Source organism: Erpetoichthys calabaricus, chromosome 7 (assembly GCF_900747795.2).
Source record: "Erpetoichthys calabaricus chromosome 7, fErpCal1.3, whole genome shotgun sequence".
Classification (NCBI taxonomy): domain Eukaryota; kingdom Metazoa; phylum Chordata; class Cladistia; order Polypteriformes; family Polypteridae; genus Erpetoichthys; species Erpetoichthys calabaricus.
Window position 1 is genome coordinate 27,413,698 of NC_041400.2, and position 18,049 is coordinate 27,431,746.

Sequence of the window (18,049 nt, forward strand, 5' to 3'; positions counted from 1 at the left end):
ATCCAGTTACCTTAGTAACACTTTGTTCAATACAAACACCAGAATATGCAAACATACAGTGTTAATAGTAGTAGCAGCAATATTTCTGTCATTTGCACATATAACAGCAATCCATCTCCAAAAGCAATAATGTACCCATTAAATCTATCACTCACTGGTTGCAGGCAGTTAAGTGTCTAAAATATCTTAATAATTGATTGCTGCTGTCACAAGGGTGGGGGATACTTGCTTTAATTTCCTGTGTTATTAACATGATTTTTCTGTAAAATTGCTGTTTGCCATCTATAGCCATGCTTCCTGGGCTCAAGAGTGTTGGTGTGTATGTGTGTTGGGTTTAAGGACCAGTGGAACACAATCAATGTTGCGATGATGATGATCATTTAAAATTATTATATGAAATATCTGACATTTTCAAAAACATGTTGAAAAAACATTAATTACAAAAAACTAAAGTATTTACAAAATTCTGTCATAGATTCAGGCCTGTCTTGAATGTTTAATATAATTTTTGTTTTAAATATGCTAATAATTTTCATGTGATTATTCCCTTTCATTTTAACCAAATAAAATGTGATGTTTGTACTATAAATATATGGGTTTTTGTTTAATCTGACACCTTTTATTAAAACAGGTTAGTTCACTAATATATTAATAATTAGCGGTAAAATGTATAGTATACTGTTTAACAAAAGGAAAGGTCTAGTGTATTGACTGCACATCTCTGAAACCCACAAAGATGTTACAGGCACACATTTTAAATTTTATGTTAACTTACTTTGATGAAAAGACAGATATTATAAGGAAGTTTCAATTTTATAATTTTATAAAAAGCTGTATATTTATTTTTAATCTCTCATATATATTTTTGTTTTATAATAGAAAGGAACTGACAAGTTTCCAAAAGAAACAAATGTTATGCAAATTAAAGATATATGCACCTCACCTGTATTGAGATTTTATATACCACTCTTTTAGATGTTTTATGCAACTGATTAAGTAGACAAGATTAATTTGTTCCTCATTAATGCCTTATTGGACAACATTACAGTGACTACATCCTTTACAACTTTCACCAACGGACACAGCTGTCCAATGCAAACACATGTACACTGTACATGTGTTATTTGATTTTCAGTAACTTCTTGGTGAATAATGTTTTATTAAAATTATAAAAAGCAAACATATATATAAAAAGGGAGCATGATTTGTATATAAGGGGGTGGCACAGTGGTGTTCCAAAGACATGTCCTGTGGATACCAGGGCTGTTTCCTGCCTTGTGTTCAGTACTTTTGGGGTAGGCTTTGGCCCCTGAAACCCTAGTTTGGATGAAGGAAAACTGTTACACTATGTATGTTAAGTTGTAAATAATATAGCTGTTAGTGTATATGATCAATTAGAAACCAAATATTTTTTCTTTGAATAAGTAAACAATAATTAAAACAATATTTTTTAAGACTCTGTGTAATTTCTTATGGCTGTCTGCTGTAAAGAGTTTATAATGGTATAAAACATTATGAAATTAGCATATTTTTACAAGGGCCTGTCAAATTATACTTACCTCAGGGTGTGGATACTTATAAAATGAGATATTCTCATTACCAGCATATCTGAAAAGCACTGACAGATGCCTGTGAAGAAAAATTATACTGATTGTATGGGTTTCATCATGGTCATCAAGGAGTATACCTTCACGATGAGGATTGCCTAAAAGTTATATTTTAGAGTAGACACTGAGCCTTGAATAATGCTTTTGCAGCAACACTCTGGTTCACTATCTTGTTGGTGCCATTAGTGAATGGCAGAAGTAATAAAATGCATTCCGACATCTATTATATAATTAGATTATGGAAAGTGTGTTTGGAGATTATTAAGGTAAGGAAAACAGAAGTTTAGATGTAAGGCATGTGACATGTTGCATGTTGATTAGCTTGTGCAATTAACAATGTCACTGTACGCTGTGCATGTGCCAATAATGACCCATCAATCCATCTTCCAAATTTGCTTACCCAGAGCGGAGTCATGGGGATGCTGGAGAGAATCCCAGCAAGCATCGGGCCCAAGGCAGGAAAAATCCCCGGACAGGGTGCCAGTTTATCTCAGGGTGAACACACACTAGGTCCAATTTAGCATCACCAAGCCACCTAACCTCTAAACCTATAACATATAAGCAAAGGAAATAAAATATTTATTGGTCATAATTACATGTGTAATTTCCAACTGTCCTAAATCAGCTGTCCTCTGTCCCTGCCCTTCCTTGTGCTTGTCTGTACCTCCTGGACCTTCCTGTTGTGTTTGTTACTATGCAGGGCTCATTGTCAGGCAGTCAAGTATGTGACAGAGAAACAGGAAATATAAATTGGAAGTGACAGGATTGTATCTGGTACGCCACAATCTGATATATATATATTTTTTTAATTTATAAATATTAATTCACTGTGTATAGTACTGAACTTAACCTATAACAGGAGTATTGAAAATATATTTAAGTTTTGATTTATTAATCTTTTAAATAGCAATTTAGAATATTTATTTATGTGAAATGGGAAGAAATTACCCAAAGCTTACAGTTTCCAGGGTCAGGGTGACCTACTAGCTAAGGCACTGAGCTATACAACACAACATTTTCCAGCTTAATCTGAACACCTTTCAACTCAACAAACTTGTAACTTGCTCTCCTTTACAGAAATACTGTATGCCACTGGTTTTGACATTGTTATTTGTTACATGCGGTACATGAAACCATCATATAAATAATAAAATAAATGTTATTTACTTTTAATAGTGCAAAAAAAGAACAAAAGTGTATACATATGTGGAGTTACGATACAATATAGTCAAAAAAAAGATACTCTAGAAGCAGTAGTGTGCACTCTGCTAAACATGGATCAGAGGAATTTCCCTGTTTGCTTCCAAATGAGAAATCAATCTAGGAAGGTTTATTTTGTTAGGCAAATGTGGTTTACATAAAGACATGGAATAATAATCTAATGTGTAACAGCAGTTTCTTCTGCTGTACAGCAGTCTTGGGAACAGCTGCACCCTTGAGCCCACTATTACAGTGACATAGAGAGTAGGATCACTTCTGTCCCAGGTGGTGCTCCTCTGCTTCCACTTACTGGATCACAGAAGTCCATTTGGCTTCTAACCGGTTCCCCCTTTGGCTTGCTTTAACTTTAGTGTCTTCATAGTATTTATTCTTGCAAGTAAGATGTCTACCACCTCCTAGTGATACCTGTCTGTCCACTTTGGCAGTTAGAAAAGTTCCCAGGTTAACAATTCTGACTGTTCTGTGGCCCAGTTGGACAGTTCCATGGGACTGGTTCTGAATCACTGGCCAACAGCTTATGAACTTCAAGCAAGACTTTTTTTGCATCATTTAATACTTATTTATTTTAAACAGCTCCTCTTATAAGGACAGTATTACAGTATGTGTCATAAAGCATTTAATAAGAAGAAATAAACTATTTTTTGAAAGAACATAAAGAAGAGTAAATGCAGGCTGTACCAGTAAAGCTATAAGAAAGTGTATTGAAAAGGACGAGATTATGTAATCATATTATTCATACTGTATGTATATGTACATAAGTGTGTATTTATGTATATTCTAATAGAACACACACAAAAGAACTAACAGAGGGTTGGAATTTCAATCCAAATAAGGACTGACAGCACTGAGCATAATGTAGGAAACAAACCTGGAAAGTTCAATAAACTTGAAAATGAAAATGAAAATAGCTCCCGGGGCAGTTTAGATTTGAGAATTAATATAACCTGCATGTCTTAAAAATTGGGGAGAACTCAGACAGTGACAGCACAGAGGATTCAATACCAGGACACTGGATCTGTTAGGCAGCAGTCCTAACCACTGCTAATCACTATGTCACAATGCCCCCTGCTTTTACTTTCAAAAATTTCCAAAATGTAAAATTGCTCCCTTCAACAATGGTATTTGAAATTACAAATTTTTACATTTGTTTTGTTAATAAAAACAATCTCATGTGGCACCACCTTTTAATATAATTGAGTAAAGCGGTGATATTTTAAATTACTGAAAAAAAAAATCTGAAATGCAGATACAATTTGATTTTTGGAACTACAGTTTCGCTGTATAAGAAGAAAAAACTTCATAGATATTTCAACCTCAAAAAAGAAAGCTTATCATCAATTGATTAAAAGGAGCTGGCTGCAGAGGTAGGGGACATCGACATCAAATGGGAAACTCTTATTAATAGTACTCGAGTGGAAAGTACATTTTATATAATCCCAAGATTTCAATTTTAAAGCATTTGAAGCTGTAAATTGCATGCACTTATCAGGTGGAGAATAAATACAATTTCTTTGTGAATCCTGGTGCCCTGGAAAAGTGAGATAAGTAACTGAATTTATGTCCCAAGTTTAAAGAAAAAGGGATATAAGAGCAAGTAACTATACACACATGGTTATATACTGTATATAGTTTCTTAATACTGATAACATTTTCATGTGTGTATTCATACTTTACACTAAGATAAAGTGGCTAAAAGAGTATGAAAGAATATGAATAAGGTAATTTTATTAAAACTGAAATGCTGACAAGATGAGCACAGAAAAACATAAATGCAAACAATACTTCATACATTACAACATACCTGTCTATCTAGACATGATTTACTCAGTGAAATTTTGGTTTGGGACCAAACTTTTTCCCCCTGGTGAATTTATTTAGTGACTGCAGTTGTAATTTATTCAACCCTGGGCAGCACAGGTTATCCTGCTAGATTATATCTAATTGTCATCTGTCTGTTTAGCAATTGGTGTCAGCTGTGTCGGTCTACCATGTATCACATTGTCATTGCATATTCCTGGCCCTCTAGGATAAGCAAGAAGGCGAATTGGCACTATTAAATTGGCCCAAGTGTGTGTGTGTGTGTGTTCATCTTGCGATGGTTGACACTCTGTCCAGTGACTGTTTCTGCCTTGCACCTGATGATTGCTGGGATTGGCTCTAGATTCCTTGCAACCCTACTCAGGATACAGTCAGTTCAGTAAATAGGTTTGGTGGACAAATGCTTTGTGCTGTAGCAATAATGAGAGTAAACTCAATTGAATCTGTTTCATTCTCCCAACTGATAGTTTAAGGGAGCGCAGTCTACTATGTGCCAATCGCTCCAGGCGTGCCTCTTATTCTGCCATCAGTGTTATCTGCTCCACAGAATGGGCTTACCACACTTTGACAGTCTCCATTATCCCTCACTGGCATTCAGATAGAACATCAAGTCAACACTCTGGCTTTCCCTAATCTATGATTATTATTAGGTCCATTTAATATGCCATATCCATACATGTTATTTAGCTGGGCAAATTATGACAAGTTCTTTGTAAAACAGGAGCTTATGAAGTACAGTTTGTCATATACAGTATAATATTTGCTGTTTTTTGTTTTAAATTCACTTCTTCTTTCTGTTATGGTAGAAATATAATAAATGTGGGAACATATGTTTACTCCAGCTGTTGCATATTTTTATAATTTGGATTTTTATTTGATCATTTTATCAGTGTAACCATTTTCCTTGTGTTTGGGTTTTTTTGTTAAATTATAATGTTTAATTTTAATGCTGATTTTGTGCTTGAAACTTTATTAAGGTATTAAAAAAAATCTGGTATTAATTATTTCATTTAGAAGATCAATAACTAGAAAATGCTTCAATAGTGGAATGCATCATGATTTTTAAGAACTTTGGTATTTTTTGCCAATGAGAGGCGACTCTTGAGCACACTAGAATTATGTAGTAACTTATCCAATTTCCTTATCTAGTCATTTCTTGAAAGCCTGCAGGGTATCTGCTTGAATAGCATAAGCAGGAAATCTGTCCCATATTGTGAAAATGTGAATACAGAGTACAGAGAGTAGTACAGCATTGTACTGCACCTCTTTGTAAACACCTCTCCTGTATTTTCTGTACAAATTGCAATGGCAGAGCTCCATTTCTGTATTGAATTCATAAAAACAGAACCAAGGGGGACATTTTTTAAGCTGCAGGTAGATATTTTATTACAGTATACCATGGTTTTATCGTTATCTAAAGATCTGGCCACCATCATATTTAAGGTGGTTAGCTGATTACTGTGTAATAGTTTTCTTATTCACACATTGATTAATTTTGATTCCGTTTCATAGGGTTGAGTAAGATGGATTGTTGTTCTTCATATTGTACTTTGTTCTTTAAGTTTATCACTTGAGTACAGATGAATGTTAAAGGACATAGTGAAAGGTATTTGGGTGACTAGGGATGCTTCTTTTTGATCATGTTGTGGGCTACAACTATATTTTCAAATTCAATTTAAGTTTATTTTTATGAACCACACTCCCACTTCTAAGACCAGTGTTCAGTACACTGTTACAGATATATTGTCACTAATTTAAAATGCAAAATGGCATGCAACACAAAAGCAAAATATGTTGTGTACTGTATATGTTGCAAAATTGTGATGAGAACAGGCCATTCATCCCAACAAACTCATCCATCCTATAAATCTGGATTGTCCAAAATAACATCAAGTCAAGTTTGGAAGGTCCCTAAAGTCCAACTATCAACCACACTACTTGGTAACTTTTTCCATGTGTCTATGGTTCTCTGTAAGAAGAAAAACATTCTAATATTTGTTCAAAATCTCCCCTTAACAAGTGTCCCCATGTCCTTGTTGAAGTCATTTTAAAGCAACTTGGATCTGTGTGGCATAGCGGGTCCACAGCTCATGTCAAAAGGGCCAGTTATTAAAATAAATAATCGCCGCACTCGCGGCTTAGTTGAGGGGGCGTGGTGTGTGTGTGGCCAAGCGGTTCCCGGGGAATTGGTGATGCGGGCGGTTCTCACTTAATTGCACAGGTGAGTAGACGTCCGCATCCATAATTGTTCCCAGGAGCTGCTGATTGCCACAGCTGTTCCACATCCCTGTGATATATAGAACCGCAAGGTGGCTAGTATGGGAAAAGAAAGAAAAAAAGAAAGAAAGAAAGAAAGAAAGAAAGAAAGAAAGAAAGAAAGAAAGAAAGAAAAGACGGGGGGTGGTTAAGGAAGAGAAGACGGCAGGAAGCAGGAGGGAGAAAGCAGGTGCAGGAGAGAAGTAAGACGAGTGAGCGCAGGCTCGCGCTGATAACAAGCAGCTGAGAGAGGCGAGCCTGAGTGGGCTCTTTGGTCGGCACCCGAGGGCTGACGGTAGTGGTCGCTCCTGCTGAGCAAATTGTTTGGAGCAGCAGTGACCGGGAGAAGGCAGCGGGAGTCGGAGATTTGGAATAGAAGCCCCAGTGTGAGCGTCCTGGTCGCTGGGGAGCCCAAATCTTGGTCTAGGTGAGCAGAACCGGAGCCAGGGATCAGGCACCAGGCTTTGTGCTTTTAAAGAGACTGCTTCCAGCCATTGTTTTAACCTCGTTGTTTTTTCTACTGGATTTTAACCTCCACTTTTCACCTCTGTTTTATTGGATTATTTATTTAAGGAATTGATGCACTGCAAAATTTATTTGGACACTGTTTTGTTGGTTTTGTTTTAATTAAAGCACTTTGGCATTTTTACACCACCTCCTTGTTTCATTGTTATGCCTCACTGCCAAGCTCATTGGCAACATTACCGACAGAGTCGGGTTCAAGGGCTTCCTAAAGCAACATGGGAACGTCGAGCAAACCCACATCGTCACATATGGTGGCAGCGGTGGGATGAGCTGGCAGTGGGGACAGAAAATCTGGAGACAGAGCAGCAAGCAGGATTGGTGCCAGACTTTTTTAAAAAAAGAACCCACGGACCCAAGCCAAAGGAGGACATTTTAAAGGACAGAGCTTTTTAATGGACATTTATTTATTGATTGTTTTTATTGTCTTTTAAAAGTTCTTATTCTTTTATGTCCTGTTTTTACAAGGGGGGCTTGGGTTGGTTTTGTTGTGGGATTGTTTTAGTGCTTTTATTATTTAGTGGTTTTTAGTGCAGTGGTAGTGTGGCCAAGCTGTGGACCTGGACTGCCAGTTGCACAGGGTTGGCAGTGGCATAGAGCCTTCCCGTGCAGCTGGGGCTTATGGGGGATTGAATGTGGTATAACGGGTCCACAGCTCATGTCAAAAGGGCCAGTTTTTAAAATAAAAGCACTTGGCACTTTTACACCATTCCCTTGTTTCATTGTTGTGCCTCACTGCCAAGCTCATCGGTGACATTACCGACGGTGTCAGGTTCAAGGACGCCCAAAAGCAAGATGGGAGCATGGAGCAAACCTGCATCGTCACAATCTGCTATACTTATTCCTTTCATAATTGTAAACACTTCAATCATGTCCACTCGTAGTGTTTGTTTGCTTATTTGATTTCAACTTTTATCTGTTGTTTGTATGTTTTTGTGATAGTATGCTTTGAGGATACTTGGAACATATGTAAAGGCATTTCTAATGTATATTGACACTAACAACTAAGGGGTGATTAAAAAAAAACCATCCATCCATGTTTTTAACCCACTTATCCATGGCAGGGTTACAGGGAAGGTGAAGGCTATCCCAGCAATCAAGTGCCGCAAGGCAGGAATGATAGCTGGACAGGAGACCAATCCATCCTAGTAAAAGAACAACCGTTTTGTAGCTTATCAGAAATCCATCCATTTTCTAAACCCAGTTTCATTGTTGTAGTTAACTAGAATACACAGTGGAAATGCTTGTGGACATAGACAGAAAGCATAAACTCTACACAGACGATAACTGGCCCAGTTTCAGTCCCTGAGTGATCTGAGACAGCTGTTCTACAATACCACCTATAAGGAATATACAGAGATCTAGTAGATTTTGTACATAGTTGTGTGAGAGACTGTTGTAGACACACAATGATATGACAAAGACAAAAACAGCTAAGGAAGGACACCAGTACAGATGCTGAGGGTAGTGTTTAGAAAGAATGTCTCTTCCAACACACATTATGCTGCCTATCCATTCATTCAAACCCACCTGGGCCCCCAAATTTTGCTGCATACCCAACAGATACATCATTTAGTCTGATCAGTTGTGTTGATGTGTATACGGTTGGGTGAGTCTGTCACATCCCCAGATCTTTATTGAAACGTAACTTTTACCACAATGTTAGATAACAATCCTTCACTGCTGCTTTCTTGTTTATCAGAATGTAGGCAGCGTCAGCAAGTGACTAATAATGTACATTCAACTTTAAACTACCATGTTTTTGGTTCAGTTCCTGCCACTGATTAACAGTATGGCACTGACAAAGTCACTAATTCTTAGCTGTACTGAAAAAGCATGATATAAATATAGTTCCAACAGGGTCCCAAGTTTAATTACACTCCCTTTGTGACACTGAAAGATTACATAAAGCATCAGCACTCACTTTAGAATAGTATAAACTGGTGTTCTATACTGTGATTTGTAAGACACTTTGGATACAAGTGTTACCTGGAGATATTCATTTATTTGTCTGGAAAAAGAAATGAAAATGTTTTTATATCAATGGAAAACTGGACATGAATGTAGGGTTGATGATTTAAAAATATGAAAGTGATTCTGAGAATACAGAATCATTCCAACAAGAAGCCGCAGTTCTTCTTCATTTGTACAACCAGGGCACTGACATAAGAGCCTTTGAAATGTGTAAATACAGTACCATTAAGCAGCCCGATCAAAGCAATAAAGAAACATCTCAGAATCAATTAAGCCACTTTATGAAAGTGAGTCCTGCATCTTTTTTAAATAACAATGCATGACTTTGTTCAATTTTTTAGCAAACAATGCCAGTACTGTGATGAAGAACAGATTGCTGACTAATTTTATGCTACATGTCACTATCTGGTGCAAATTACACTTATATTTCTCCTTTCTTGACAAGGATGCAGTCCTTTTTGTGATTTAGTCTTTTAATTACTTTGCTGTCGGTTTCTTGCAACCCTGTCTGAGAAGCCGACAGGCTGTAAATTTGATTTAACAAACTGTGGTGACATTATTGAAAACAGTTTTGTTAGAGTTGTATAATTTCATTTTTTTTTTTGTTTTCTTCTCTCAAAAGCATCTCTGCATGTCATCTTGAAGTAACAGATTGGAATACACTTCCATAGTGTGTCTGTTCCAACATTTAAGTGAATTTATTATTTACTCCATGTGTTTTTTAACTCTTCAGAATAGTTTCTTTAGGATACATTACTCAAAAACAGTCCAGTCAAGAACCTCTATATTATTCATTAAAATGACTTAAAAACAATATAGCTTGTTATGGGATTATTATCCAATCAGACACTTTTTTAGGGTGGCAGTAGTGTAGCAAGTTAGGTGGGACATGCTCTGCTTGGTCTAAGTATATAGTATAGTAGCGCATTATTAATATACAATACTGGAGCCTCAATTTTTTTACTTAAAGTATATGAACAACAAATAGTCAAACCACAATTTTCCTTGAATATGTTCTTTGTTCGGAGACATTTCTGGACATATGACTAAACACTAGTTACAAGTTATCTCTCAGAGGGGTGGTAGAAGGGAGTGATGAAATTATTCCATTTATGACTTAGCTCAGACACTGATCAGCAAAATGTACACAATGTGGTCTCATCTCTCAAGCCATTTGTCCCGTGCACACCTACACTCTTGGAAACTGAGTCGCTTTATTAAAAACAAATTGCATCTAACCAATCTGCTAACCACATCACAAATCATCACACTCCCCCTTGATAGTTCAAGAGATTGTTGTCAGATTTGGAGGTGTGTTTTTTGTTTTTCCAAGAATACTAGATGAAACATCATTATCTACTTAAAAAAAACTACAATAATGGGTATTTGCTACAGGAGAAAGACTGCACAGTGTCTGGGGTTTGTGTGCAGTATTCATGCTTTAGTAAAATGTTCTGTCAAGCTGAACACAGGTTGGTACCTCAGGTGTCAGTTGTAGGTTACAACCCAGATCAGTGTTTATGTGAAGGAGTTTGTTTTGAAATCTTAGACTATACAAGATTAATAAAATTTAAAGTAAACATGATTAAGTAATTTTAAAGAACTATGAATTGCTTGCTTCACTAACAATAACCACTTTATAAGGTACTTTATTTCATCCAGTATAGAAAAAGAGAGATATCAGCTGTTACCTAAGTAAGTGGATAAATATTTTTAGAAGCAGAATGACATCTGCTTTCTTAAGAGACTAGCTGTTATTCCTAAATAGTTGAAACCTTGAAATATGAAGACTAATACATGTAAATGTTCATTTAATGTCTTTGATTGTTTAGTATTGATAATAAATTCCCTTGTGATTTTGATTTCAACCGGCCACCATGTGTCTAGTGCAGCAGGTTATTGAAGATGTGAGTTGTGATTCTGTCCCTTTAATCTTGTAAATCATTTCACAAGCTCGTGTAAGCAGGTACGTAGTACTGTCTTCTGCATAACTTTTCAGTATGATCTGTTACAAGAACCAAAATATGAATATTTACTTTCATAGTTTTTTTTTTCTTACAGTGTGGAAGGTGAACTTGACAATTTTCTAATAGTTGTCGTCTGTTATTTTTTTATTTTTTATTCAATAGACATTGATGAAAGACAAGCTGAAGCAAACAGGGAACAGAATGAGAAAACTATACGAAGCACACAGACAGCACTTCGAAATTTTAGAGAGTTCCTCATTTCAAAGTACCCAACTGAAAACCGTGAAATTTATGTGATTCCTTGCAATGAGCTGGACGCTTACTTGGCTTCATTCTTTGTGGATGCCAGACAAAAAGATGGATCTGAATATGAGCCAAACAGTTTAGCCAACTACCAGTGTGGATTAGAACGTTACCTCAAGGAGCATAAGTATAGCTACAGCATTACAAGAGACAAGGAATTCAAACGTTCCCAGGAAGCACTTAAACAAAAGCAACTAGAGCTCAAGTTCAAAGGTAAAGGAAACAAGCCCCATAAGTCCATGAAGCTCACCTTTGCAGATGAGTTGATACTGCGAAAAAGAGGCTTGCTGAGCCGCTTCAACCCAGAAGGACTGCTCAACCTTGTATGGTTGAATAACACTAAGGCATTTGGCCATTGTACGGGCTTCCATGGTTCCACTTTGAAATGGGGCGACATACGCCTGCGAGTGACTGAGACAGGACTGGAGTACCTTGAGTGGACTTGTCTGGACTCTACGGACTCTAATTCAAAAACTAAAAGGGCAGTGACTGAGTGTCGCATCTATGCCACTTCACACTCACCTCAAACCTGTCCTGTGCAGGATTATAAGGAGTACGCACAGAGGAGGCCACCTGCCATGCGGTATGAAGATGCCCCTTTCTACTTGTCCATCAAACCTGTTGTCAATCTAGCAGCCCTCCACTGGTATAACTGCCAAGCCCTGGGTAAGAATAAACTGGCCAAAATGGTTAAAACGATGTGTGAGAAGGGCAACATACCAGGAAGAAAGACCAACTTTAGTGTGTACCAGAGCTGCAGCACTCTCTCTGAAGCACAGAGTAACCAGTTAGTACTTATCTGTAACAACCTGAGCCAGCAGGCTGCTCAGTCCATGGCCTCCCACTCCAGTGGCACTAATTTTGTCATTGCTGGCTCTTTCGACTCTTCTTCAGATACAATTTAACTGCTATTTAAAATGACTGACTGATATATTTTTGTTTCCCCAACTGTTAACTGCAGTGTTATGTGTGACCAGTGATCATTCCATCAGTTTTCTTAAGTGGTGTTGTTTGTTACAAATAATCAGAAGTACATCTAATCTCTGTTACCATGTAGAAAGTCAGTGACTTTTGACATTTTTCAGCTTTTTTATCATTCTGTCATCCCTGAAAAGAAAATTACCCAAATCTATTTCTTCTTATAAGCTGTCTGCATAAATTATGTTAAAACTCTCATACAAAATGTTTTTATACTATATTACAAGCAGCTGCACTATTCATGTCGTCAAACTATGTGTTAACCACTGTTCTTTGGAATGATGCATTAAAGAAGGAGCACTTTACCATGAAAACCAGGAAAGTATTTAGAGGAAAAATGGCCTTATTTTATCTTCTCTTTTAATATATCACAAACTATACAGTCTTGTGTTCAACGCCAAGTGTCTTGTGCATCCAATATAATGTATGACAAGAGTCAGACATATTATACTGTGTGTATATGAGTGAGCATGAGTGTGTTCATGACTGTGCCTTTCCATAAATTACCATCCCATCCACAGTTGGTCCCTGTCTTGTGGCAATGGAAGGCCCTGTCCACATGTGCATTTTAAATTGAATGCCAACTGTGTTTTCTATATCAGTTTCTGTAAGTGCAATGGGAATGCAATGGAATATTTATGTTTGGTATGGCCAAACCACTTTTGAGATGTAGTGTTGTGAGCAGAGTTTAAACACTCCTCAAGGCTTTGAACAGCTCCCTATATTTTGTTAAATCTTCAATCGAGAAAGTGATGGTGGCTTTGTGTCTTGGCCCTATGCTCCACTGTTTTAAAAGATGGTGTATGAATTCAAGTGTATATTTGTAAAATGTTTCCTTTTATCTTTGCCTTACTTAACAAAATGCTTTGACTACTTGTTACTCATTTCCTCAGTTCTACTGAACTAGCACTTCTTCAATTCAGTTTATTTTTGTATAGCACTCTTCATTGAGTGCAGACACAAGAGCACTGTGACAGGTTCACACAAACATACAAATGTAAACTTTACAACTTACTTATTAAATAATGAATATACATAAAACACAGATTTGTTTAATGCAGAAAGGAAAACAAAGTAGTTTGAAACTGATTAACATAAATGGAGCCCAGCAATATCTGTCCATTAAATAATTATTGATCTGTCTTACTGCAAATTGTAAAGTTTCAGTTAAACACAAAAAAGAGTTGCCTTCTGTTGTTCATGTCTTTTGATTCTGACAAGCAGTTAAATACAATGGGGATTCGGACAGTTCTGTTCTAGTTTCAACTTTGCCTGGTACAAGGCAGGATCCATAGAGGTTTATGCTGCTGCATCATACCTCAAGAATTCTGGGTTTGAATCCTAGCCTGGACACAATCTGCATGGAGTTTGCACGTTCTACTCCCACATTCCTGTATGTTCAGTTACAGTAATTGGCAGCTTGTTCTGTTCTAGGTTCTTTCCTGTATTGCACCCTAGGCTGCTGGAACAACCACCCGGTCCTTGTGACCCTGAACTGTGCAAGTGGGTTTGTAAGGAAGGACCGATTTATGCATTTGTTTTTATTAACAATTTGATGAACTTTGTTCATCTGACCCCTTTGCTTAAAAAAAACATATGCAATGTGAACAGTCCACAATACATGTAAAAATCAATTGTGAACAAATTTTGTCTAATCAGTTTGGAGAAGTATGGTGTGAACAGGGCCAAGTATCAGACAAAAGAGAAAATGATGTAGTTGGGCAGGGATGTGTGCCTCTCTTCTCTGCTTTTTTCCACAACTTCCATGTCTGTGTATGATATCCTGTTTATGAGTATAAGATACAAGTATAAATAAGACAAAGTAGATAAATAATCATGACCACATCTTTTCATTTTTGGCACTCTCCACTAAAGAAACAATTACACAAACATTGTCCAAGATTGCTTTGAAAAAAAAAGGAAAAATATATGATTATCTGAATGGAAATTTGTTTTAGCCATTGTAAGAAAATAATGAATTCTTGCCAAGTTAATATTGTTAAATGGTGTGCCTATTAGCACAAAGGTAACTGTGGATTGTTTTGTATTTTATGTGTTGTTCTTTCATTTGTCCATCAAATTAAAAAATTGTTCAGATTTTTTAATTTGCTTTTGTTCTTTGCTGTTCTTTTTCATTTGTCTTGTGGAAGCCAGCATAATCTATTCACAGAAGACTTTATGTGCCAGGACATGTATTGATTAGGTCTGACTAAAACTGACTTTTTTAAATACATTGTTAGCTTGAGCATGTGGTTGCTTATATGTGCCCTGAAGTTGTCCAATGAGGTTGAATGAAAGGTATGCATAGTATACCTGTACACCTGTACATAGTACTTTGGGAAAGCAACAAAATGTCAGCTTCTCAGTAAATTGGCAGCCAAAACATTTCTGAAGTTACCAAGCACTTAATTGTAGTGTTGTGTTCATATAGCACCAGACTTCACTGTGTCACAAGGCCCCTGTCCAGCATGAAGTGGTTTTCAAGTACTGGGGTAGCATAGTGGTTAGAATTGCTGCCTCATGGATCCAGCTTACTAAGTTTGAGTTGTGTGCCCAGGTGTTGTTCATGTGGAGTTTGCATGTTCTCCTCATATTTGTGCAGGCTTTGTTTTGATATTTCTTTTGCATTACTAAAAAAGGCAAGTTATGTTAATGGGGTGCAATAAATTGGTCCTGAGCGATGGTGAGTAGGGGCTGAAATGGACTGGTTCAGTGTCCAGAACTGGTGTCCTACTTGTGCCTCATGCTGCAGGGGTTGGCTCCAGCCCAGTGATCATGAATTGGAGAAATTATGTTTTTTATGTTTATCAAAACACCTAAAGTCTCTTTATATCCCAAGAACAAACAAAATCTTCTTTTAATTGATAATTGAGTGCCTGTACACTTCTGAAAAGCGGGTTTGAAAGTACAATGTCAATAAAAATCCCTGTTCGTGAACAAGAAGATAACTTGAAGTTTTTACTGTTAAATAAAAATTTGTTATTTGTTTATATATTCTGAAATGGTCAGTTTTTATGTGTATTGGGTAGAATTTCCTTTTCTAGGTAAGTACTGTATTGTAATTGTCTTTGAATGAAAAGAACATTTATTTTTAAAAAAATTGAATATTTAAAAATACAGATGTTTTATATACTACATCCCCTGTGATATGTATATTAATGATAAAAGCAAATTTTGGCACTGTACAGTAAAAATAAGTTAACAGTTAACAAAGACAAATTAAAGGGACAGCACACATGCGATGTTGCATGTGTATGTTTGTGTGAGGCGTTATGCTAAACTTCCATGTTGGTTTGGTGCTCCTCCAGTTAGCTGCTGATGAGGCTCTGCAGAGAGGGCTTGACATTATCAAGTGACAATTTGGACAGTTCTGCTCATCACTCATCGTCTTCGTTATCCAATCAAAATACAGGCCCACCGTAACAAGCGAGACTTCATCCTCTCAAGGTAAGAAAAATGGCTTCATTTCCTGTCATTAATTAATTTATTAATTTACTTCTGCATTGCACTGTATTACCTTAAATTTGTAGGTTGATATTTAGCATCAAGAGGAAAATTTGTGATGCCTGGTCCACCTTATCATTATTTCTGAAAGAGAGGGGAAAAAGCAATAGCCCTGCAATATGAGGTTTCGCTAAAGCTGTCACTGTTTTGGTCCATATTAAATCAAATCAAATCAAAATTTATTTATAAAGCACAATTTAAAAAACACCATAAGTGTAAACCAATGTGCAATACAATAAAAACAAAAAATATCAATAGTAAATCAATAAACAAACAAAAAAAATTATATAAATACTAAAACAAGTTAAAGGAACCAATTAGCAGATAAACAATTAACAGAAAAACAGTGACTATGAAAAATTAATAAATTGATACCAGAGTTACTCACATACAGTTAAAGGCAATCGAAAACAGGTGTGTTTTAAGTCTTAAACAGTTGGGTTGATGATGCTGACCTTATTTCAATTGGCAGAGCATTCCATAACTTTGGTGCTAGAACTACAAAGGCATGATCACCGCTAGTCTTCATCTTAGACTTTGGCACAACCAACAGTTGCTGTTGAGAGGAATGTAGGGAGCGGACTGGTGTATAGAGGACCAGCAACTCGACCAGATAGGATGGGGCAGCACCATTCAGTGACTTAAAAACCAAAAGTAAAATTTTAAACTGAATCCTAAATTCAACTGGGAGCCAATGAAGTGAGGCCAGAGTTGGTGTAATGGACACAACTTTCAGCGAACCAGTAAGAAAACGAGCAGCAGCATTCTGAACTATCTGCAGCCGAGAAGATGGGATTTACTGATTCCAGAATAAAGTGAATTACAATAGTCGAGGCCCGATATAATGAAATCATGACATACCTTCTTCAAATCTGACTGCCCCAGAAACAGTTTGACTCTAGCAAGCAGTCTAAACTGGAAAAAGCAGCTCTTGACAATGGATGAGATCTGTTTATTAAAATAAAGATTGGTATCAAGGATAACCCCAAGATTTTTGACATGGGGTTTGCAAAACCCAGCTAATGAGTGGAGCTGATCCCTGACAGCCCCATCATTGGTCCAAATACAATAACCTCAGTTTTACTCTGATTGAGATTCAAAAAATTTACGGCCATCCAATGTTTGACCTCATTTAGCATTGTGTTCGTATGTGTTCTGTAGTCATTTAGTTTTCTAAACTTTTTTCATTGCATTAGTCACAGAAAAATTCTGACTTTAGATTTCACAATGGAAATATGAATATATCCTTTATTCTTTCAAATGGTTTCCTTATCTTTAAATAGGAAACCTGAAATAACCCACACAGCAGTGAAGTGATGAATTCTGTCAGCATCCACATCAGATATGTTCACCTTGTCTTGAAACATTTAGGTCTGTCCTTAAATATTGGTGGGCAAACAAAGACGCATGTGGTTCCTTATATGGTAATAACAGTTTATCATTACAACCCATGACAGGAAATAGGTGCCATAAAAGGACACATTGACAGTTTAACAGGCGTTTCACTTATAGTATAATATAAGTATGTTAACTTATATAAAAGTAAATCATAATAAAATTCATAATAAAACCCAAATACTGCAACAGCTGCCTTAAAAACATGGGTGTAAGCAAGTATGAGTATATGCCCCCCCACCACACACACACACAATAGACAGACAATGCAAGGAACTGTATGACATATAATGGAAGGTGCTATGTATAGATATGAAACATTTTTTCTCACACTCTCCATCCCTTTCTGTTCACTGAACCTTCACTATTGGCTGTCCTTTTGCCCCTAAAAATTACTCTCTCTAGCAGTAAAATATCTACTCCACAATCCATATTACTAACCGAGAATGCTAAACCGGATGATGGACGCAGGCACATCCGGCAATGGGCCGTAGCTGCAAAAAG

At 36.7% G+C, this 18,049-nt stretch overlaps 1 protein-coding gene across 1 annotated transcript in view; it reads left to right on the forward strand.

Moving 5' to 3' along the window:
• The window catches only part of LOC114654383 (uncharacterized protein KIAA1958), a 36,754-nt gene extending 21,210 nt beyond the window's left edge, over positions 1–15,544 (forward strand). Inside the window, exon 3 of the mRNA XM_028804892.2 lies at positions 11,528–15,544. Within this exon, the coding sequence (XP_028660725.1) occupies positions 11,528–12,573 (1,046 nt within the window). The 3' untranslated portion in view covers positions 12,574–15,544. The remainder of the gene's footprint in view (positions 1–11,527) is intronic.
• The last annotated feature ends 2,505 nt before the right edge of the window (positions 15,545–18,049 follow it).